At 39.4% G+C, this 22,895-nt stretch overlaps 1 protein-coding gene across 5 annotated transcripts in view; it reads left to right on the top strand.

Annotated features, from left to right (window-relative positions):
• RBFOX1 (RNA binding fox-1 homolog 1) overlaps window positions 1-22,895 on the top strand; it is a 504,918-nt gene that overhangs the window by 251,584 nt on the left and 230,439 nt on the right. For 4 of the 5 annotated variants that reach the window (XM_057376934.1, XM_057376930.1, XM_057376931.1 and 1 more), the window contains exon 1: window positions 17,449-17,663. The exons of the other annotated variant lie outside the window; for it this stretch is intronic. In XM_057376934.1, coding sequence (XP_057232917.1) covers window positions 17,577-17,663 — 87 coding nt within the window. In that variant the 5' untranslated portion in view covers window positions 17,449-17,576. Of the gene's footprint in view, window positions 1-17,448; window positions 17,664-22,895 lie in introns of those variants that run through there. 5 annotated transcript variants of the gene reach the window in all.

Raw genomic sequence — 22,895 nt, 5'->3', positions numbered from 1 at the left:
TTTTTTTTTTTTTTCTTTTGCTTTTCCATGTGTGCATTTCCCAGCTGGTAAATAAGTACCACGGTCATGTTAATATTAATTCTGCTCAAAATGTTTTCCAAGTATTTAATAGGTGGCGTAAATGGAAGYGATAAAAACTGTGCCGCTGGAATTTATCACCTTGTTTTATAGAGTTGGAATAATGTTAGTGGAAAGGAGAAGTCAACACCCTCTAAGAATCCTTCAAGCTCTCCTGCCTTTTAGAGGTGCGTGTGCCATTGATTTATCAGTTTTACCGTGTGATGTGCAGCRCAAGGGCTCTCCTGAGGACCTCCTGTCATTTCTCTGCTGCCATCGCTCCTCTCCCTCCGACTCGCCCGGTGCAGCGTCATTGACTCCTTTTACATTTTGCTTCCCCTCCCACTCTGTCAGTGCGGCAGCCCAGTGAATTTAATTAGAGAAAATAGCATATCTAATGTCTGTGCCGTCCTGGCTGCTTGTGCTCGGGCCTTTGGTCTTTTGCACTGTAGCAGGCTCCAGCTGTGGAGAGATCTCGCAGTGTTTTGATCCTGCTCGCTCTCGTTGTGTTGAACACAGGCAGAATCAAAATTAGATACTGTAGTAAGAGCTGAAGTGTTCAGTGAATTATTTTTTTGTTCACAGTGAGTCACTGATTTTTACTTTTTCCTCCAGATATGGAAAAAAAAAGGCTGTGGTACTTCAGAATTGGAATAGTTAGATGTTCAGGTACTCATGAATAAGAATGCAAGGTCTTTCATCTTAGAACATCTGTAAATTTACCTTTTAACCTTTTATTTCAAAACACACCAAAAACTTGCTCTTCCTAACTATAACATCTTGAAGAGGTGTTTTTTTTTTGTGGGTGTACATCAATCTTATACTATTCTCTCATGTATATTTGTGCTTTGTGTAGACACCTATAGTTCTAATATGCCTTGCCTCAATTCCTTACTGGCTTGCACTGATACTTTATTATTATTATTATTATTATTATTATTATTATTATTATTATTATTATTATTATTTAGTTTTGAAGTTGACTTGTTTGGTTTTGCTTCTCATAGCATTTTGCTTTATAGCAATCTTCATTATCTCTGCTGTGGATAGTAGGTCTCAAATACCTGAAATAGTTAATTACAGATATTGATTATGGGCAGGAAGCTTAATTGACAAACATGGGAAGAGAAGAAGTTTTAAAATACAAGCTCATGATTTCATAGGGGGACAATCGTTCATGAGGCAGTGTGAAATTAAAGGATTTCTTTGAAATAAGTTTCAGTAAGAATTGTAAAGGGAGGCAAGAACCATGTTAAAAGTTCTCCCTGAAAATAGGATTTTGCCAAAACAGAGCTAGTGTGAAAATTTGGGGGTGAAAAGACTGAGGCAGCCCATATCTTCAGTAAGGGTCTCCTCCTTAAGCCTTTTTCCTCACCATGTATTAGTCCTGTCTCTGGGATGTTCCATGGCTGCATGGCTCAATTAATGCTCTGTGGCAGGAGGAGGAAAAAAATGTCTCTGTCTTGTCAGAAGTGAAGTTATTTACTTTCAAAAGCTGACAGAATAGCACTGCAGGGGCTTCATTTATTTCCGTTCAGAATGTCATTATTGTGTAATGCAGAGGGACTCCTGCATGCATTGCAGGCTTATTCCTGTAATCTCGAGGCTGCTGGATGGCTGCAGAAGTGTAAAACAGCCCACTGGAATGTTTCCCTGCTCTGACTTCAGCTTGCTCGCTTTTGCAAAGCAGCATTCCGAGTGTCTGGAGTATTTACTGCTTATGCAGTGATAAATTTGTGTCGTCGATAAATTYGTTTTGTCTATAAATTTGTTTGTTGGTGGCACTGGTGCCAGATACCTTCAGAATGGTGCTCTGGCCTGGCTGGAAGGCTGATTGTATCCTCAGTTACCTTTKTAATGTGTGTCATTTTCCCTGATGGGTAGCATATGGTTTGAGACTGCGTTTTCAGCATTCCGCTGTCTGTCACGCTCTTTAGTTTCTCCCAAGTCTAGCCCCAAAAGGAATATTTTAGTGCAGAGTGTTGTATGAAGATTACTTGCTATTCCATCTCAAAGTTTGGAAAACCATTCAACTTTGCTGCTGTTGTTGTACTGCTCGTACTTCAGAGGCAAGATAAGTAGCTTTGATATTCCCCACCAAAGCTCTGCGTGTCTCGCTCCAAAAGTGCAGGAGCATTCAGAAACTGCAGTTCCAAGAGGTTTGGTTGGGTTTTTTCCTTTCCCTTTGACACCATCTCTTCCAGCTTCACAGGGAATATCGGGCTTGGCATGTGCACATGAAATTGCCTGTTGCTCTTTGGAAAGCTTTTTGGTGCCCCAAAAGTGAAAACACAGAAACAGCAGAGTTCAGGAGTTCCTGGGCCCTTCTTTCTGCTTGCTCCTAAAATAAATAAATAAATGCTCCAACAAAAAATTACTTCATTTGGAGAAGACTCACCTTTTTAGTGATAGTTGATTCATTATTTTTTTAAGGGTAAACCTTCCTCTGTTGGACTTTTTTTGCTTTTTCAGTTTTTTTCTGTTTAGAGCAGTAAACTAAAAAATGGTGAAAATACGAAATTCATTCGTTAGTACTGGATTTTATTTGTATAAAACCTGCCTTTCAATGAAGGCAAAAGGATTCTGTTTCTAAWTGGGCTTGCTTGCTTCTTTCCTGCTTTTCTCTTCCTTTTATTTGCAGACATAAAATCCAATAAATTTCTATTGCAGTTGCCGGGCTTGGGGGAGAAAAAGGAGAGGAAAAGTACAAAGCTATTGGGAAGCGTCAAACACGGCGAATGATGAAGTGCATTTCATAGCAGCCAATTCCAAGCCCCAAATCCCTGTAGTGCAGGAAGGCTCCCCAGCTCACACAGGAAATGCAGCCATTGCAGGGCCGAGTGTTAATGATTTATACACCCTGCACCGCTGCTTTTGTTCCCTCGCAGAGCCGGCTGTGTTAATAAAGGAATTTCAGGGAAAGGGGGCCTGGCGTGCTGAGTTGTTTTGCTCAATGCGGTGGACGCTGCCTCATAAATCAAAGGAATTTAGTGCTTTACAACCTCTCAGAGCTGCTGAGGGTGGTTGTTTTTGTGGTTTTTTCCCCCTTTTTTTTTTTTTTTTTTTAATCTGATACACCTAGGAATATTTTCATTTSTTTTCTATAAAGAATGAATGAACTACTGGATGAGATCTATCTCAGCTGTTTTAGGGTTGATTGGTTTGCTTCACAGTGGCATTATACTTCCATTTGTTTTCCATTTGGATTTATGCTTTATGGTGTTGTCTGTGGAAGGAGACTAACATGGTTTTATTACCATAAAGAGATGCAGATCACATTATATTCTGCCGTGTTTCTTAGAAATAACTAAATGAAATATAAGGGCAAAATGTGCTTGTAGTAAGCAAAACAGTTTTATTTTCTTTATCTAAAATAAATAATAACACATTAAATAATAATTTTAAATAAAAATATTTTTATTAGCAAAAATAATCTTCTGTGTTCAAAACAAAACACCTGAGTGATAATTTTTTAAGTTGCTTTTTTGTTTGGAAACTTTGTTTCCTAATAGCAACTGCAGGATTAGRTACTTAATTTTGTATTGATTTACATAATTATCCTTTTCAAATAATGGATCAGTATGGATATTATGAAAGAAAATGTKTCTCCATTTGATTACAGAAATGAAAACAAGGAATATTTTTTTATAAAAGCTCTGAGATTTTGCTGTGAACTAGAGTATTAAATAATGTTATGGGACACTGTCTTCATAAAAAAAAAAATCCTTGGTTAGGTGGCTATGGAAACTAATTTTTGCTTTCCATTGCCTCTTTAAAAGGAAGTTAGGAGAAGGAATAGAAAATAATTGCAGGAAATGTGTTCTGCAATTAAAGAGTACCTGGTTTTCCACGGGAATCTTAAAGACTGCATTCCACAGCAGGCTCAGCGCTTTTATTCTGTTTGGGTCATTCAGAGTCACAGATCCAGGTACCCTTTCTTCCAAAAAATGCACCTGTCCTGTCCTGGTTTGGCCACAATAGAAAAGGTGCTTCCCTCTGAGTTTTTTGGAACTCAGTGTGGGATCAGAACTGCAGAAGTTACAGCTACTTCATGCTTTGTTTGTAGTTTGTTTTGTGGTCTGGAGGCAAATAAATCCCTTCCTTTCCCTTTTCCTGCCTGGTTTAAATATCACAGATTAATACAAGGCAGGTGCCCAGTAAATGAGGTTTATGTTTATAGAGCAGCCCTGCTGTATTTGTTTGTCCTCCATGATTTGGGTGCGTGAGTGTTTCATTGTGTTTAATTATGTCTGTGAGGCACAAGACAACAGTCAACATCTGCTCTATTGTTGCCGTGCTTTACAGATAGCTTTGATGGGTTATTAAACAATCTATTTTTCAAACAGCAAACAGGGAAATAAGCTGCACCCACATTATGTAATTTTGAAAAGGTACATTATGTAATTAGTTGTCTAGTGTTTGCACGCTAATCTTTTATTTTGGTTGAATACATGCTATTCTGTTAAAAAAAAAAAAAGTGGTATTTGGCAGCTTTTATTTAATAGTGAATTTTTAGTTTCACTATGAGTGGAGTTGATTTTCCCACTACTAATTTGATTTCACCATAAGGTTTATAKTGAAATAATGCATCTGGGTTGTGAATGCTAATACAGAGATTAGAAATGTGCATTAAGTTTCATTTATTACTGAAACAGCTACTGACAAACTATTACTACRGAAACATCATCAGTTAGTTTGAACTGTTTTTGAGTAAAGTTTATGCWGTCACCAGAGCATCAGTTGGGGAGGGCAAGGTTCAAACTTTGACTCTGTTAAGTCTTACTCAGGGCAGAACATCCCTCAGTACTCCCTGGGCAAGGGAAGTTGTGCTGTACGAGCAGGGAGATGACTCTCTAGAACTTGACTCTTGTACAAATGGATTTCCTGATGGAAAAGWGCTTGTTTATTAAACTGCTTTTAATTTAGTTTCGTTTTAATGTACCTGTCAACTGTTTTCAGTTTCTTTATGTAACGCTGATATCCACTCTACTGTATCTGGGTGCATTAAAGCAAATCTCTGAAAGATTGCAACTACCCAGCATGTGATTTGTTTTTGCCTCAAAATAAAATGTAGAAGAAAATGTTCCAGACACAAATGATGAACAGGTCCTAAAATTAGACTTTCTGTAGCTTTTATCATTGCAGAAAGTCACCTATTAAAAATGTTTGAGAACATGAGTCTGTAATATTTTCACGGCTCCTGAGCTGCTACTGCCCACAGTTCTGGAGCTGCAGCTCGCTGGGGTTGCTTCTGAAAGCTGGACTTCTGAGGCTTTGGAAATGTTAATCCCAAGAGCCTGACTTAGGGACGAGGGTTTTCCGTTGGAATAAAGTGGTTCAAAATCCTTTGAACAYGAGCTCTGCTCTGGTGAGAGCYCACCTGAAGCACTGCATCCAGCTCGGGGTCAGATTGCCCTGAGATGATGTGGAGATGTTCCAGAACCATCTGGACACAATCCTGTGCCTTGGCTTTGGGGTGGCTCTGMTGGAACTGGGAAGTGGGACCAGATGGCCACCAAGATGGTCAAGGGATGMARCACCTCTCCTGTGAGGAAGGGCTGAGACAATTGTGATCRTTCMGCCTGGAGAAGAGAAAGCTTTGGGGTGAAATCATTGTGGCCTTCCAGTGCCTGAAKGGAGCCTATGRGAAAGATGGATTTTTATGTGAGCATGGAGTAACAGGACAAGGGGAAAGGTTTTAAACTGAAACAGAGTAGTTTTAGAGATGTTAGGAAGAAACTTTTCATGGTGAGACACTGGTACAGGCTGCCCAGAGAAGCTGCAGCTGCTCCATCCTGGGAAGATTACAAGGTCAGCTGATGGAGCTCTGAGAAACCTGTTTTAGTGGAAGGTGTCCCTGCCCATGAAATGGATGATCTTTAGGGTCCCATCCAAGCCAAATCATTGTATAACTCTATGAACTAAACTATTCCTTGTACATGTAAAGAACCTGATTCAAAGGTAGATATGTATAAAAGCATGGCGATGTGGAAAATTATGCATTCTGACAGGGAGGAGTGGTGTTTCAGGTGCTTGTTGAACTGTCATTTTGCAAATGGCCATAAGTTTTAGCACAGAATGAAAAATCTTCACTTTTTTAAATGCAAGGKCTTGCTAGAAATACTTTATCTCCCTCTTATCTACCTGAAATCAAAACAGGGATTTCAAATCTGTTCCTTCAAGTGTCAGCAGATGTTCCTCAAGAGATGAGGAGAATTACTCTTACAGTTTTGACAAATGAAACTCAAGCAGGAACTTGTAGTTACAGTTTTGTAAGTTTTTGCTCTTTGTAGAGAATTTTATTGTCAAGGTGTTTCCAGAAACCTCCTGTGAACACGGGAGGAACTGTGGGTTTGTCAGTAATAAATGCTGTAGAAAATAAAAAAAAATAAAAAATAAAACAAAGTTTAGTAGGGTGTGTCTCTTAGGAAGGGCTCATTATAAACAAACATCTGTGTTTGTGAGTGCCCAAAGAACCCAGGCAGGTGTCTCCAAAATCCTTTGTGGGAATGGAACATTCCCAGGCCTTTTCCTGGCATGCGATGCAGACATGGATTTTTTTTCTAGGTGAGAAAAGCAGGATTAGAATTTCTGCTGGGGTAGATCAGTTTATTGACTGCTGCTGAGAATGTTATCCTTGGCTTTGCTGTGAAATTAATGTGCTGTACAGTGAATGTGCATTTTCTGTCGTGGTGTTCTTGTATCTTTTGCTCAAAAATAGTTTTGAGTGTTTATTCGCCCTAAAATTGTAGAAGTCGTGTGTGTCCATTTCCAGAAGAAAATGAACTTTGGAACTGCTTTATGAAAACTCCAAGGGAAAGCTATTTTCAGCTTTATTAAGGAAGCTGAGTTACAGCAGGCAGCATCTGATCTGTGAGAGTGATGGGCACTGGTTACWCTCAGAGCTTCAYGGGGAGTTATGGCTATGGAACACARAATATTTCASTGTTTTCTTCATGTGATCTTAAAGGGCTAATTAGGGCTGAAGAGTTGAGGATAAATCAGAAAATTTAGCTTATTTACCACAAATGGCCAAATAGATCAGTGGAAAACAACAAATAGTGTTAGGCAGCAGTACTGGATCACACAAATGTCCAAGAAAGGAGGCTGTGAAAAAGACCCATCCATAAGAAAAAAGATTGAGGTAATCATAAAAACCTTTGGAAATAATTTCTGTAAGAGTTCACTAGTCCCAGTTGACTCATTAATTATCCTGAAATCTGACAGTTCTGTAAAAGAAGCTATGGAGTGCTTTTCTGTAAGTGCAATGCAAGAGAGATGTTCCAATAATAGCATTTCAAATCCAGATGTGCAAAAGCCAGGTCAGTYTTATGAACCTCCTGTACAGTTCATGTTTGTTGAGCAACTCAAATTAAAATTTGTAGGGGAATATTAAATTTCTTGGTTTTATTCGTTCCTGATGTTCAGAAAAATATATTTTGGTGTTTTATTTCTTTGCTAAATAGTATCAGATGTTTCATTTCTTCTGGTTAGGAACAAATTACCATTGACAAAAATTTGAGAGAAGGTAAGATGCTCTCAGTCAAAGAGTTTGAGTTTAATTTTTGGTGTGTGATCCCCTGATCTTGCATTGTAGGAGAATTGACATCTGAGGTCTTAGAAGRAGGCTGTTTACTCTTTGTCTTATTTCTTGCAGTAACAAAAATCTTACTAATATCCAACTAATAACTCCAGTATCTGCTAAACTACKGACTTCAATAAAAATAGAAATAATCCTCTTCTGTTGTCCTTCTCTGTACAAATTTACCCCAGTCCTTTGCTGGTCCCCTCCAAGGGCACTGAAAAAGGCTGATTAAAACCTGAATGGAGGTAAAATKTAAAAGGGCCTTCTTTCTCTATTCCCTTCTAATATCAAATAGAATTGACCAAAAGCRAGGAAGTGGGTGGCTGGAAAGGTTTCTACCATCTGGCAGTGTTCTGGTTTTCTGATCTTAGGTGCTTTGCCTCTCCTGTTATTCTGAGCATGATCCCCACAGGTTAACATTGTCCTGAGAAAATTGTGAGAGAGAACTTTAGAAATCAAGTATTCCCATGAATTCAGTGCCCATTGTGGTTGCTGAAGAATATTTAGGACTGGAATGTGTAATGAATAAGTAGAATATTTTTAATAGGTCTTAAGGGAGGGGAGAGAAGTAAACATGATGTGATTCTTTTAGGTGAGATCTATTTGTTGTGTATAAGGATGATTTCTTAAAGCTTAATCCAGGGAATTTTATTTTTCCAAATGAGTTCTCTTGTGTACCAGGTATAGGGGTGGCTGCAGACAGCACCAGAGCAATCCCACTGATATTAGTCTGGCTTCAGTCCCAGCCCCTCAGGATGGGGCAGAAGAGATGTGACCCATCTCAGGAAAAGGCAGGGTTTAGCTTGGTCTGGAGAGGCCAAGTGTTGGACCCCACAGTGAGTTTGGGAGCGGTGTTGAGTTGCTGCCCGTGGGATTAGGTGTGTCTCCAAATATGTGCCTGAGGAAACATCTCCCAGACTGRAGTGACTTCAGACATTAAGTAGCAATGAAGTTGGAAAAGCTTTCTTAACTTTCTGCCATTCAGATTTGGGGACAATGATGCTATCAGCTGAGTTTTTAATGCTTTCAGCCAAATCCTGCCTGCCTTGGATGCTCTTCGCTTGTAGCTCTTGGCTAAACTTTGCTACTTAAACTGTTGCCAGTGTCTTGAAGAGAGCTGAATTATGGCTTACATTACATCTAATGCCTTCAAGTCTTGATGTTTTATCTCTTGAAAATATGAAGCTTGTCAGTGGTGAACAGAAATTCCCTCTGATCCCTTTAAAGACCTATAGGGTCTTTATTATTTTGGGGTTTGAATTGGTTGTTTCTCCAAGGCACCCTGCTCACTTAGGATATCTACCCTATGCTGGTTTCTGCAATCAAACCATTGCACTTGGCATGGTAGGGTGCTTGAATGATGTATTTATACAGGCAGGAGGCAGGGTTTAATACCATCTCATGATTCACTGTGCAGTCCTATTAATATGAACTTGACTCGGGGGAATAAGTAGCTGTTACTTGTCAGCAAATCCTGAGTGTATTAAGGGGGTGAAGTTGTATTGAAAGATCCTCACAGTGATACTCTGCTGCTCCCAAGGGAAGCAAATGAAAACCATGCTTTGATGAATAATGAATGTGCTAATTGGGGTCAAGAAGAAGTCATAGCTTCCTGTGATACGGGAGTTGGAGTAGCTTGACTGCAGCAATAAAAAAAAGTCTGACCAGATTTGGTAATAAAAATATGTGGCTGTCTGTCATTTCTGTCATCTCCACACAACTAAAGCCTGGGACATGATGGTGGTGGGCAGGTGGTTTATCACTTCTACAGCACAAGGTTGTATTCCTGKGATCCTCTGGTGCCAATAAGAATAAGGCCATGAGCTGATACTGAGACTGATTGAGTGTTCAAGTATTGCCAGAAATCCTGGGTGGAATGGATGAAGGTCTCTCATGGCATTGCTTGGGTATATCACTAGGATTCATTGAGTGGGTATTGATTAGAGTCAGTCTGTTCTTGATTTGCAAGGAAAAATATMTTTATTGCTGCTGGTCTGTATTTGMAAATGGATGTACCCTAAGGGGGAGATGACAGCCTGTTCTTACCTGCTGACAAAATAAGTGCAAAAATACCTCTCCCAGTCATCCTGTATTCAACACACAAAAGAGAAGAATAAATCAAAGAGATTAAGAAAGATGTATGAAAGTATGATTCCAATACTTATTTTGTGAAATACATATGCATGTAACCTGACACTTTATTAAAGATGTATGTGATACTGCTTRTCATTTGTGCAAGTGGAAGATGTACATAATTTTCAGTAGTTAGCCTGTGTAACTGCATGATATCAAACAGGCATGAGATCTTGAAAGTGTTCCATGGTTCACACAAAATTTTCTAAGCTGCTTAACTTCTCACAGATTGGAGGCTAATCTCAACTGGTTTAGAAAACGCAAATAATCTCAAGAGCAGAGGAGTGAAAGATGTCTGAAGTAGCCCAGAGATGGGAGAGAGTGTGTGTTCTCAAAGAGGCCAGCAGGGAAAATTCAACTGATTTGGTACAGCTATCCAGCTGATAAGAGTTATGTAATAAAAACCAGCATGGGACTCTGGAAGAGAAGGAAAACAAGRCAGTGCTCACTAAGGCAGAAGAAACCAAGTGCAGAACTTTGTAGCACATCTTCAGTGCTGTGAATAAATCGTGATGCCTGCATTTCAAAATCAGCTCTTGGTACGTAAAGCAACAGGATTTTCTTCTAGTTTTGCAGCTGAATTTGAATGATCCAGGGCAACTGGAGTCAGACAGAGAAGCTTCCTTCACAAATAGAATTGTACAGGCCCATGGAGGTGTGTTCCACCATTTCTTTTAGATTTGGGAGACTATTTTCTGTGTGCCACCTTGAAGGACTGTGTCATCCTTTTTCCTAGCACAGCATAGGGCACATTAAATAACTGAAGTTTCCAGATTCAGCCTGCTTAATTTTGACACAAATGCTTGGATAAAAATCTGGTTGTGATCCAGCATCTTTCTCACTGGTATGATAGTGAAGCTAAGTCAAAAGGCACCTATAGCTATTTGATTGTTTTTTCAGAGAGTAGCTGTTCGCAGATTGGTCTCGGTTTTTGTGCCATGATATGKAGAGATGATGACAGATCCTCACGTTTCTGTGGTAGCCCAAGGGAAGTCCAGGCACAGAGGGATCCCTAAACTCCATTTTTAACCTGCTTCTTCTCTCTGGCATACATTTATCACCTATGTAAGTGAGTGTGTCTTGYGGCTCACTGAAGGGTAAATCACTCTCCCTGCTGTCAGGGGACAAATACTTATCTTTAGCACTCCAGACTAAGCAGGGACTGAGTTTTTCCAAGGGTGTAGAAGAGGGAAAGCCTTGCCTTCAAGAGCTCTGGGAAAAGTGAAGCTCAGTAGATGCATCTCTTTTTAAGTGTGCGTGTGCATTCTTTTATATTGCTGTCATTGTGGTGATCTCCTTGTACCAGACACAATTCTCTTCAAAAGCATTTACAAATGCTTTTGTAAAGTGTAAGATGGATACAAATGTAGAATTGACCTGCAGAGGAACAGGGATATCAGTCATCATACCCCTGGGCAAATCAGTTCATCCCCCAGCCAATGTTTGTGTCTGGCATTCTGGCAAGAGGAGGTTTATGGGCTGAAAGGATCTTCATAGATGTTTATTGAGTTTTATTCGTATCAGGCAATCTCAGGAGAAAACATGGATGCCATTTGGAGTTTGGGTGGCAAAATATTCAAGGCCAGACACAGAGGATGTTAATCCTTCAGTTTTGGCARTAGTAGCTTGGGTAGGAATGGGCTGAAGTGAGCCTTTGGAGGTGATGACAGGCACTGGTTGGTGATGGGTGATGGCAAGTACTGGATGAAGGCAGTCAAAGGATGTGCTGTGGAGCAGTGMAGGGAGGGGAAGGAGAAGTGATCTTTGTGGGAGCATTCCAAAACCATGCCATTGTTTAGCCAGGGAGATGCCAGCGGAGCCCATGACCCAGTACCCAGCTCTGACAAGAGGAAAGAATGCTCAGAGTGAGCCTGGAGAAAAGGGATTGGCTGTGTGCTCAGAGACCAGCACTGACTGAAATATTGCACTTCAAATGTTACAAGGCCAACTGACCTATAGGGAGAAAGTCTTGATTTCTCTGGGGCTACAAATTGTTTCCCAAGTCTTTCCTTTTGTCTGAAGCTGTTGTATTTGACAGGAATGTAATTATTCATCTTTATTTACTTTTGAAATATCCAAACTCACTATCATTGCAGATTTAGAAGAAAAAGTTCCGTGCTGTGCTAAAATTTGAACTTCAGTGGACCTGAAGCATTGTTTTTTGACCAAAGAATCAGCTGGGTTCATCCTGCCCTGCTCCTATTTTTTAATGTGYTCCCAAGAGCTAATAGAACTGTTTGATGCTAAAGTAATTTTTAAATGGAAACTCTAAATTCAGAAGGAAAATGTGTTAATTCTATATGTGCTGTATCCCACATGCTTGAAATAGATTGTTTCTCCCAATTTTAAACAGTTTCTATACCCTTGCCCTGTTCTCTACTGTAAACTGAGATGCTTAATAAACTGAAACAACTCTGACAACATCCACCATGCTAGTTATGAGATCAGCAGATATCTTTGATTTGTGTAGGTGACATTTTCTACTTTAGAAGTCAGTAAAATAGCCGTGCTGTGTTTTGGCTCTGCCGTTCCGTGTGAGAGGAGCTGGCTGGGGAATCKGTACCTGGCATGAGCAGCTCCTGCACGTACTTCATGTGCAGGAGAGTGGAACAGCGAGCAGCTGAGGACAGGGGGTGAGGCTGGATGGTGCTTCTGGTGCACTGGAGGAGCCTTTGGCCCTAAATGGCTTTTGCAGAAAGATGGGAATAGTCTTTGGAAGGCGTGCAGCAGTTATAGAGTGTCAGCAGCTTTGTGGGGAGGATGAGGAAAGATGAGCAGGACAGCTTTTTCTATATCAATATTTCCCTTAAAGCCAGAGACAATCACCTCAGGCAATGCTAATCAACAGCAGCTCTTCTTCTCTTCCAAAGCATGTGTGGWAATCCTTTTTTCAGGAATCTGAAGTTTCTGCAGTGAGGGAAATTATCAGGAGACTCAGAAACCAATTTATCCTTTCAGTTTTGGGGTTTCCTTTACCAGAAAACCACTGAGAAACCTTAAAGAGAAAACAAGACGTGTTTGGAGAATAGCAAAGGTGGCCAGAAATKGGAGACTTGAGCTTAAAGGAATCAAACATGACATAGCATAAGCTRTGAAGAGGGTGCCAAATTGGTACTGGAATTATTTATGATCTGAGAGAGGGGAAAGTTAGGCCAATGTTGGGAGGAAGTAGAAATTATTTGAAGTTGGTTGGTGCTGTACAGCATTTGGAAGACCTATTGTTTGTGGTATTTTGAACTAGATACAGGAATTAAGAAGAATTAATTATTTGGCAGAAAGATGGTCTAAATAGATTACTTCTGTCAGAATCTGATTAGAGCATACATCATTGATTGGCTGATGACTGCATTGCAGGGATCTGCCTTTTCCAGGCATTGGGGCCCCAGGGAAGATACTAAAGTCTGCTTTTTTTTTTTTTTTTTTTTTTTTTTTTTTTTTTTAACCTGGTGCCATAACAAAACTTAGGCATCTGCTTCTGCCTGGGGACGTATTTTGGTTGTTGTCTTTTCTGCCATTTACATCTTATACGCAGGTGGGATCAAAACTCAGGCCTTTTTTGTATCTTTTTCATTCTCCTTGTTGTGCCTGAATGTGTAGCCCGGTTTTCAGGCATRTTTCTGGCTTTTTTTCTGTATCTGTGTATCCATACTGTACAGCAGCCTCCATTTCCTTCCTATTTAAATGACTTTTTAGCAAGTCTTCAATGAAGCTGCTATTAGAGCTCTCCTGTCAGTAGCTTCAGTTCAGTGCTAAAACATGAGATTGTGGTGTTAGACTGCTGGGCCTGAAATACTGACRAATTTTGTGACCTTCTGCTCCTGCCTTAGCTTGCTTAATCTATGCTCTTCACCTTTAAAATCAGGTTTTCATGGACAAAAYCTGCCTCTTACCAAAATTCTGCACAACTGGCAGAAATAAGATGGTGAATTTTAATGGTGTATATGCATTTTACATAAAAAGCCAGTGTTCATGGGTTTTTCTTGTTCTTTCTTCCTCTCTCATTGTTGAAATTGGTTTTCAGTTTGGGACAATCCATGAAAATTTTTAATGAAAAAAATAAAGCCAGCYAGGGTTTGGGAACAGCTGAAAGCAGCGTGTCCTCCATGAGCACACTGACAATGGYTTAGCATGTCTTTTTTTTTTCCTAACAGCATTATAATTTTCTAAAATGTGATGGAAGTGAAAGCCGTAGAGTTGTTTAAAATAGATGATCTCCMCTCTTCCACCCACACACAGTTAATTTTTTGCAGGGAAGAGGAACCCAGGAGTAGGCAGGAAGGGGTGCMGTCACCAGCAGTGACATCACAGAGGTGGTCAATGTGCATGTACCGACCATTGTGGCTTTGTCCTCCCAAGAATGTTTAGGTCCACACTTGACCTTAATCATGCTAAAGGTCCTGCTCAAGTGAAACAGAACTCTCAGCTTAATTAATACTCTTCCTGCTCATTCTCTCAGTCTTCAGCGCTCTTTAGGGTCAAATTTCATTTATTCAACATATTCTTGCAGAACAGGAGAGACCATTGATACTAATGGTGAACTGTGAAGCTTAAGTCAAATTTCATTTTTGTGCAGCCGGGAGGGAGAATAAATGTTTTGGTGTAAAGTGGTGGAGCTGCTGTGGAGGCACCAGTATGAGCTCAGAGCTCAGCACAGGGCAGGGAGGCGAGTGAACGCTGCTGTGGATGTGATTCCCAGGTTTGTGTGAGCTCAGGCAGCTGAGCACATGTGGGACAGCAGCACAGAGCCCAGCCACCAAGCCAGAGCTGGATTCTGAGTGCCTCAAACCTACACATTGACAAGCAGGTTCTTACAGTGAGGCCAGCAAAGCAGCCTTTCATTTAAACAGTCACGGTTCATTTCCAATGTTTGCTTCAGCCTGGTGCCATCTGCAATGCAGGAAATATCAATGCTCCTTAGGCATTTGSTGTTTTCGTTGTTCTTGAATGTTTATGATGCTTGCAAAGGACTGGAAGGGTCCTCCTGTAAATTGCTGGGCTCACACTACCAGAGAAGTGTCTGTTATAAAGCACCCTTTTTTGTAACTATGGATTGGGAAGGCTGTTCTAGACCCTCGCTAGCCAAAACCAAAATATTTCAAAAAATAACCAAACAAAAAAAAACAAAAAAAACAAACCACCAAACTCGAAAATATATTTTCAGCCTAAATTTATTCAGAACCAGGTTTTTCTTCATTTTTAGAGTGTCAGGATTGTCCTTATCTTAAACGGTCTCTTCCTCCTACTGTTTTCTTCCCTATTCACAGATTGCTTTGCTGGGATAAACAAATCAAATTTAGGTCCCTGTTGAAACATAGTTGTTCCATTCCCCTGAATACAAAAAGGAATTTCTTTCCAAAGGTTATATTTGAATTCGACCTGCATTTTTTTTTTTTTTTTTTTTTTTTTTTTTTTTTTTTAATGTAATCTGGAGGAAGCGAACTGTATTTATTGGAAGCACCTCTAGGAAATAAAGAAATTAATTGAGAATTAAAATTAAGAAAGACTGCTAATTTTCTTTTGTGGATTTACATCTCACATTCTCTGAACAGATGCAATGTTCTTCTTGCTCCTRAGTTTAACTCTGAAGTTTCTGTTTAGGAGGAGCATGATCTTGCATTTTGTATTATTGAATTCCATCCCATTGCTGTTAATGCCAGTCCATAAAATTTAKCAGTTCTTTCTATGTAATATCCTTATCCTTTTCAGTCTTGACAGTACCTTCCAATTTTGTGTCATCAGGAAATTTCATCGGCAGGTTGCCTTGTGCCAATATAATTAAAGAAAATGCATTAAAAAAAAAAAAGTCCCAAAATAGATCACAGAAAAGCTTCCCTTGAGCCTGCGCTTCCCTGTACAAATCTTCCTTCTCTGGTTTTCCAACATCTTATCAAATACATACACGCTGAAACAAAAAACCTGCCAGGTATTTTACAGAGCAATTTAACAGTCTGTATTTATGTCAGCTGTCCCACTGGAGTCATTTGAGTAAAGCTTGCAGAATCCATTTTATAATCTCCATTCCTGGGTGAAAGAAATCTGCTTTCTCTTCAGATGCAGCTCACTCTGCTAGATTAAAAAAAATAGGCAGTAATTAAAATGAGCTGCTTTTTTTYCTTTTCCTTTTAAAAATTAAGTACTTTTAAGTGAGTTGTGACTTCAGCTCGCTTTTTCATTTATACTTTTTGTTTATGTATTTCTGTGTGGAATTTAGTGACTGGTTTTGTATTGGAATTTATGAGAATCTTTTGAAAAAGTCTATGATATGTCAGCCTGCTTAATAATTAAACTGCAGAGTTCTCTGTGTTAATAAGACGAGRACAAGAAATTGGATTTGTAGTTGAGCATGGTCAGATAAGCAGAGAGAACAGCACCATCCCCACCAGGAAAGTGAAGCGGTTCTGAAACAGGAGATGGAGTGGGGTAAACATCACTTCATCATGTGACAATTGCTGGCCTCAGTGACAGCTTCTGCAGAGAGCATCCCCCAGGGTCACAATTCCACATCTAAAGTTAGCAGTGGGCTAAGGCTGGCAGTGGTCAGGGCCAGCAGGCAGCTGCTGAGGGAGATTTCTAAATCCTGCAGCACGGCTGCTGTGATACACGAGAATCAATTACTGAAAGCCTTCCACGATGGTCAAAATGTGACATTAAATAATTGAGTATCACATCAAATCTTGTCTGCAATTAGTTATCTGGAAAAGTAATTATGCAACAAAATCAAGTAGCTGGAATTAGTGGTGTGAAGCACCCTGGTTATTCAAAGACTGTAGGAGATGATTTTTTTTTTTTTTTTATTATTACACTTGTAACATGAAGTTGTAAGTACCTAACTAATTCTTTATTGAAATAAAAGTCTTGCTCAGTTGTAATTCTTGTCATTAGTTACATCTGCAATAGAAGATACATAGCACATAAAACAGGTGTTAATGACTAAGTTGGTTTTGTCTAAAGTAAAAATGAGCTGTGGAAGAGAATGTCTTGTAAGTAGCACATTTAAAATCAAATCTGTTTTGATTTAGGGAAGAAACCAGCCTAAATTTCCCTCTTTTATCTCTTACAGAAGGAGTGTAAGTTGATTTGGAGAACAGATTGGAAATAYTCTAATGGGAAAATGTGTTCTTTTAAAGATAGTTATGATCAGTTTAACAACATAGATGTTGTGAAAGGTTAGAAAAGCCATTAAAATATAATTTACACTAATAGAAGTAGTTAGCTTGCATTAGTGGGCTCACATATTCAAAACAAACAAGAAAAATCTAACGAATCAGAGCAAAGTATGTACCCAGTATAACAGACTTAAGCTTAAACACTCACAATTGTTTAACAGCTCATAAATACAGGGAAATGTCTAATTATGCAATCATGATAAACCTGATTATTTTGAAAGTGGCTTCTAATAGTAACTGTTGTCATGCATATGCCAGAACAAATAGGAAAATTATTTCTAATCAGTAGATCTGTACAAAATTTGATCTCTATGTGTACAGTACTTAAAAATCTGAACCGATAAAGAGTAGTTGGCTAGTCATGTTACTTAAGCTGCTCCCAGAATAGCACCTTCCTTTTTGGGTAGAGTTAGGTTTGCAGCTGTTGTCTCTATCTGTTGTCTCTGAAGAAAATTTTAACATTAAGTGTTGCTGACGTCAATTTTTTTCTTTTTTTTACAGCTGATGTGGGCTTTGCCCCTGACAGAAGTTATTTGGTTCTAGCTCTGAGTTTGGAAGAAGTTGGTATATAGATTTTCCCCTAACTTTCAATTGATGTGTTTAGCTTTAGTGGGAGTAATACTATCACTTAAACCATGTTGTCGTCTCAAGGAGTTTTGCTACATCCCTATGGAGTGCCAATGATTCTGCCGGCAGCGCCATACTTCGCTGGACTTGTTCAGGTAATGCAAGGCCGCTTCCAACAAGCAACTTAACTCTAGTGCACTTAGAGCAATAATTGGAATTTTTATGGTTGAGAAAGCAAACACTTTTAATACAGGCAAAAGCTCTCATGTAGTCAGTGAGAAGACAGTAGGAAATCAAAAAGATGGATCACCCTAATCTGTGTATTGACATCTCTCATGGCTGAATAAATGGTGTAGTTGAGCTATATTTGCTTGTATTGATTTGTCTGCTGTTTAACATTCATGCCTTTGCTTCACGAGGTTGACCACAGGGCAGAGGATTTGCTATCCATTCCAGGTTTCTGAGGGAGTCAGCATTCCCACGGCAGGTCAGAAGACAAAGTAACTCACCATGATGTGTTTAGGTTAAGTGTTTTAGCACGGCAAATAGGAATAGCGTTAAATATGCRTTAATTCATATGTTACGCCTCGCGCGGAATGAAAAGGGGGTCGTGGTTTTGTGTGTGAGGACATATATCACCTGCAAGGAATATTTATACACATCCTATCCATTCCTTTGAGCCCTCAAAGTATAAGATCTCGCCTCAGGGCAGGAGTTCTGTATATTTAACAGTCAGCTGGCAACTGCTAGGTTGTTGCTGTTGTGCTTGCTTTTGCTTTTATTTTAACAAAAAGTGGTGCTACTGAAGTTTATTCTGTTAAAGATTTTTAATAGATCATGCGGATGCTAATTAAGCAATAAGTATCCTGTTGTTAGAAGACATTAAGAAAGAAGTCAAATAAYGTTTCCAAGCTCCTCTAAGTGACAGTAGTTAGATATTGTGCATTAACAGGGTGAAGACACACTTATGTTGAGGCTTTTCTGTGCTCTGCTGGTGATGAGTCAAATTAGCTGTGAGGGAGAGGGAAATTTTCACCATGCTCCTCTACTCCAACATTTTGCTGACAAAGGGGGCAATCACAGCATGAAACAGTTGGTTTTCCACATAGGTCCGTTCAGTCACAGAAGACTGTGAGCTGTGCTATTCACTTCAGACTTAATATCAGACACAGATGTCTAAAATAGAAATATGGCATGGCACAGTGGCCATTATCAGGTGCTGAGAAACTGTCTTGGGGGACATGCAAGTGAGGCTGCTTTTTATGCAGTGAGAYACATCGAGCAGGCCTTCATATCCATTAGAATTTGGGGGTGAAGGTCGGATGCAGGAGCTCAGTCAGACCCTCTGCCATCCTGTCCAATAAATAATTACAAGCAAATCGTGCCTTTCRCTCTATGCTGATTGATGTTGAAATTGCTTTTGAAAGTTCTCATAAGTTCCTGTTATAGATTAAGTGCCGGTGTAGGAAAAATAACTGCACCCAACTGAAATGGGTGAATGTAATCAGGTTTAATGGACTCGAGAGCTTGTTGGGAATTAAATAACTATTGATTTGTTGGAAAGTTGCTGTCATTACAAAATGCCACTCTGGACGCATTATCCAAGCAGATAGATTAGAAGAAAGGGCCCTTTGAAAATTTGGGATGCCTTATTTCAATCYTTTTCCTTTTCATTCTTTCCTTAGAAAGATATATCCAGGCCTGTATTACTCCTTTAGCAAAGATCTAAAATAGTCAACAATAAGAGCTGTTTAAAAAAAAAAAAAAAACAGGTATGAGAGATACAGTTGAAATGTGTTGTTCTTATGAATACTTCTGTAATCTCTTTTTTCTCCCTGATGTTAAACCTGAAAATGGCATTTTGGAAACAAAGCCCACATTAGAGTTACTGTCCTAGTGAGTGAACTACAGCATTAAATGTTTTGGCCAGATTCTCCCCCAAGATTTCACCTGCATTTACAGTATCTCTGGTCAGCTTATGACACCAGAATGCTGATTGTTTTTCTCTTGGAGTAAGTCTAAGTATCTGAAATAAATAATGCAAAGGATATTTGATAGGAATATTTATATCGTCCTCTTCTAAGCAGTAATTACATAACATTCAGAACTTTAATGGAAATTTTCTTCAAAAATATGTCTTGATGAACTGATTATGTAAATGTTTTGGTTTTTTTTTTGTTTTTTTTTTCTGGGTTGCAGGTTGAGAACCACAACCCTGAACTATTTTGGAATATGAGGCAGTTTTAACATTTTTTTAGGCTTTTAAGATGGCAGTTTATTTGTTTGCGTGGATTTCTGCAGAAAGTAGGTGTACCTACTTTCAGGGATTCCCCATGATTTCCAACTGGTTTTATTGCATATGAAAGCAGTTTAGAGTATTGCTTAGATATCTGAGGGGATTTTTTTTTTTTTTTTTTGTGATTTGTGGTGGAGCAGGAGAGGTCTCTGTGGAGCAATGTTTCTCTTCAGAGGTCCTGCACCTTCAAGAGCTGCACATTATCTTAATCATTGATGTGTAGGTGCAGCCTGCTGCAGCCTCTCCTCCTGAATTCCTCAGTAAACTCTGTCATGCCTCCTCTGCTTGCCTCTGTCACACCCTCTTGGTGGGTGCAGGGGAATATGTGACATCATGGACAAACAGAAAGGGTGCACACTGTGGGGACATCTCTGGACACACCATAAATGAGCAGCCAGGTGCATTTTCCTGATTGCAAATATTCAATGGAGGGCATTTTTATTCCTTTTATCAAGATGATGGTTTTGAGTGAGATGGTAGAAAGTGAAATGCATGAGTTCTTGGAGAGAGGGAGAAGGTCCAGGGTTACAGAGATGTTGAAGTGGATCATATAATGATAAATATGCTTGGGAATTTATTTTCCGGTAAATAAATATACCTTAAATAAACTTATTGGAATGATGGCTTATGACTTAACACAAGTTTTGAAATGAGAAAATATCTTTTCCTCTTCCTTCCTTCTCCTGGATAAAACTATTTGAGGGGGGAAAAAAATCACATGAAAGTACAAATAACGCATAAATAGCTTTATGCCTCCTGTGGGTGGGGAGATATTTTCTGCCTTGGCACAAAAGAGCTGCTGGTGGCTTCAYGGGCTGTCACAGCCCTGCTGCCACGAGGAGCTGGGCAAGGACTGCGGCGTGTGCTGAGGGCAGCAAGRCCCACGTTCTGTCAGGGCTGTCCCGCTGCTTCTCCTGGCAAGGSAAATGAAAGAAATGCCATCCAGGATTAAGTGGCAATCCAGTAAGAGATTTCTTATCCTGCTCTTGGTTCCCATCCCGGTTTAGTCATTTGATTCCCATGGGGGAGCCCTTATGTCCGGAGAAGCGGTGGAGTCAGGAGGGTGTGGGATGGACAAGGTCCATCTGCCTTGGCCAGGATGTGGAGCCTGGACAAGTGGCTCTGTGTTACAACTTTTTAATTTTTTTTTTTTTTTTTTTAAGGGTGCAGGTTGACAATTGAGAAAAATGCTTTTTTTTTTTTTTTTTTAAATAATATCTGAGAGGTCATGTCAGCTCCAGCTTTCATGGCTCTGAGTGTTTCAGGTGTATAAATCTCTGCAGTTGTTCCTGTTGCTTGGAATGTGAGGCTTGTGATAAAATATTTTGAAAACACACATGCAATATATGGCATTTTAATAATGGATGTTCAATTATTTATTACATGGCTGGGTTAGGTAGCTCCATTTCCATTTAGCAGAGAAAGAGGAGTTCATAGCCATTGTTATGAAAGTTATTAAAGTTGAAATTGCTTAGACTTTTCAGTAAACTACTGGAATTCCTTTTAATTCTGAAAGGAAACACAGTTCTAACCAATAGAAAATGTGGAATTTATATATAAAGATTATAAAGATGGGAATATGGTCAGTTTTTTTAGTGTTTTTATTTTAACCTAGTGACAAGAAAAGTTCTAAGAGTTCTGAGGCTTTAAGCTTATGGTCATTGTTAAAGGCTTCAGCCAACTAAGTTAAAACCTTTTGTTCTGCTTTTATTTGCTTATTTATGTAGGGGTAAGGGGGAGGACTGGAAAAGTAGAGAATAGGCTGTTGATTAACCATTTCAATAAACTGGGACTTACTGTACCTTTAAGTACATAATTCTCAAACTTAGATTATTCTTAAAATATTTAGATTTTTCTTTTTTTTCGGTTTTTTTTTTTCCAATGCATCTGATTTTCCATAAGTGGTTAACCAGCTTGTTTGACTGACAACTGAAAAAGTGCTAATCTGGAGACTGTTCCATTTTATTTTGGGGCTGAGAGAATTGCCTAGAATATGCTGTGAAAAGTAGTGGTGCAGACTTCATCACGGTGCCATCACTTCACCCATCTGGAAAATCCCTGTTTTAGTGCCGTGTTGGGAAGTGCTAGCAGTGGGTACATTCTGAATTCTTGTAGGTGTTAGTGTGTTAGGCTACCTGCAAAATCCCACTCGCTTGCTGGCAGTCCAGGCTTGGGGAATGGTAGGGATTTGTTGTGTCACCGTACATGAAAAAGGCTTTTGTAACTTGGTAGGTTTTATTTGAATAATACAYTTGAAATAACAATGAGGAGAGGTTTTAATTCTCACAGTGTTGCCTGAGGTGGTGTATGGTTATTTCTGTTGGTTTTAGATTATGATCTAGTGGAAAGCAGAGCGTAATTTTTGTTTACATTGGCTGAATTGCCTCWTTGAAATGCAGTAAGCAGATGATTTAGCTTAAATGCAGATTTATTCTGGCTTGATTGTGTTGTTCTGTCTCTCCTGCTACTAGTACTGTACTCTCTGTGTTTTGTGAGTGGAGGCTAAATGTGTTTTACTATTGCAATCCCTTTGCATGTGGCTATGTACCTTATTTTGGTTTTGAGAGACCATATCTAACATTTCTTCTCTTAATCTGAGAGTTGCAAAGTTTTTCTCCTTTTTGTATCGAAAGTGCTTTTAGCAGATGCAAAGTGGTGTTAGTGATGAATATAGTTTGTATTATTTTGAGAACTGAAAACTCTTGTAAACAATTTCCATGTCTGGAAATCATAGAAATTGTTTCTTGCAAAAGACCTCTAAGGTTATCAAGCCTGACTGTTAACCCAGCACTGCCAAGTCCACCATTAATCCATGTCCTTAAGGGCCACATCTATGCTTAATTTTTAATTTACCCTTTTAAAATACCTCCAGGGACGATGATGATTCAACCCTTTTCCTGGGCAGCCTGTTCCAATGCTCGACAACCCCTTTCTAACATCCAATTTAAATCTCCCCTGGTACAACTCGAAGCCATTTCCTCTCGTTCTGTTCCTTGGGAGCAGAGCCTGGCTCCCACCTGGCTAAACCCTGGTGCCAAGAAGCTCTAGAGAGTGAGAAGGTCCCTCCTGAGCCTCCTTTTCTCCAGCCTGA

The sequence above is a fragment of the Malurus melanocephalus genome, unplaced genomic scaffold (assembly GCF_030028575.1).
Source record: "Malurus melanocephalus ecotype Western Australia unplaced genomic scaffold, MMel_1.1 scaffold_295, whole genome shotgun sequence".
NCBI classification, from domain to species: Eukaryota; Metazoa; Chordata; class Aves; order Passeriformes; family Maluridae; genus Malurus; species Malurus melanocephalus.
The sequence above is the reverse complement of the archived record's forward strand: the minus strand, read 5'-3'. Positions and strand labels throughout refer to the sequence as shown.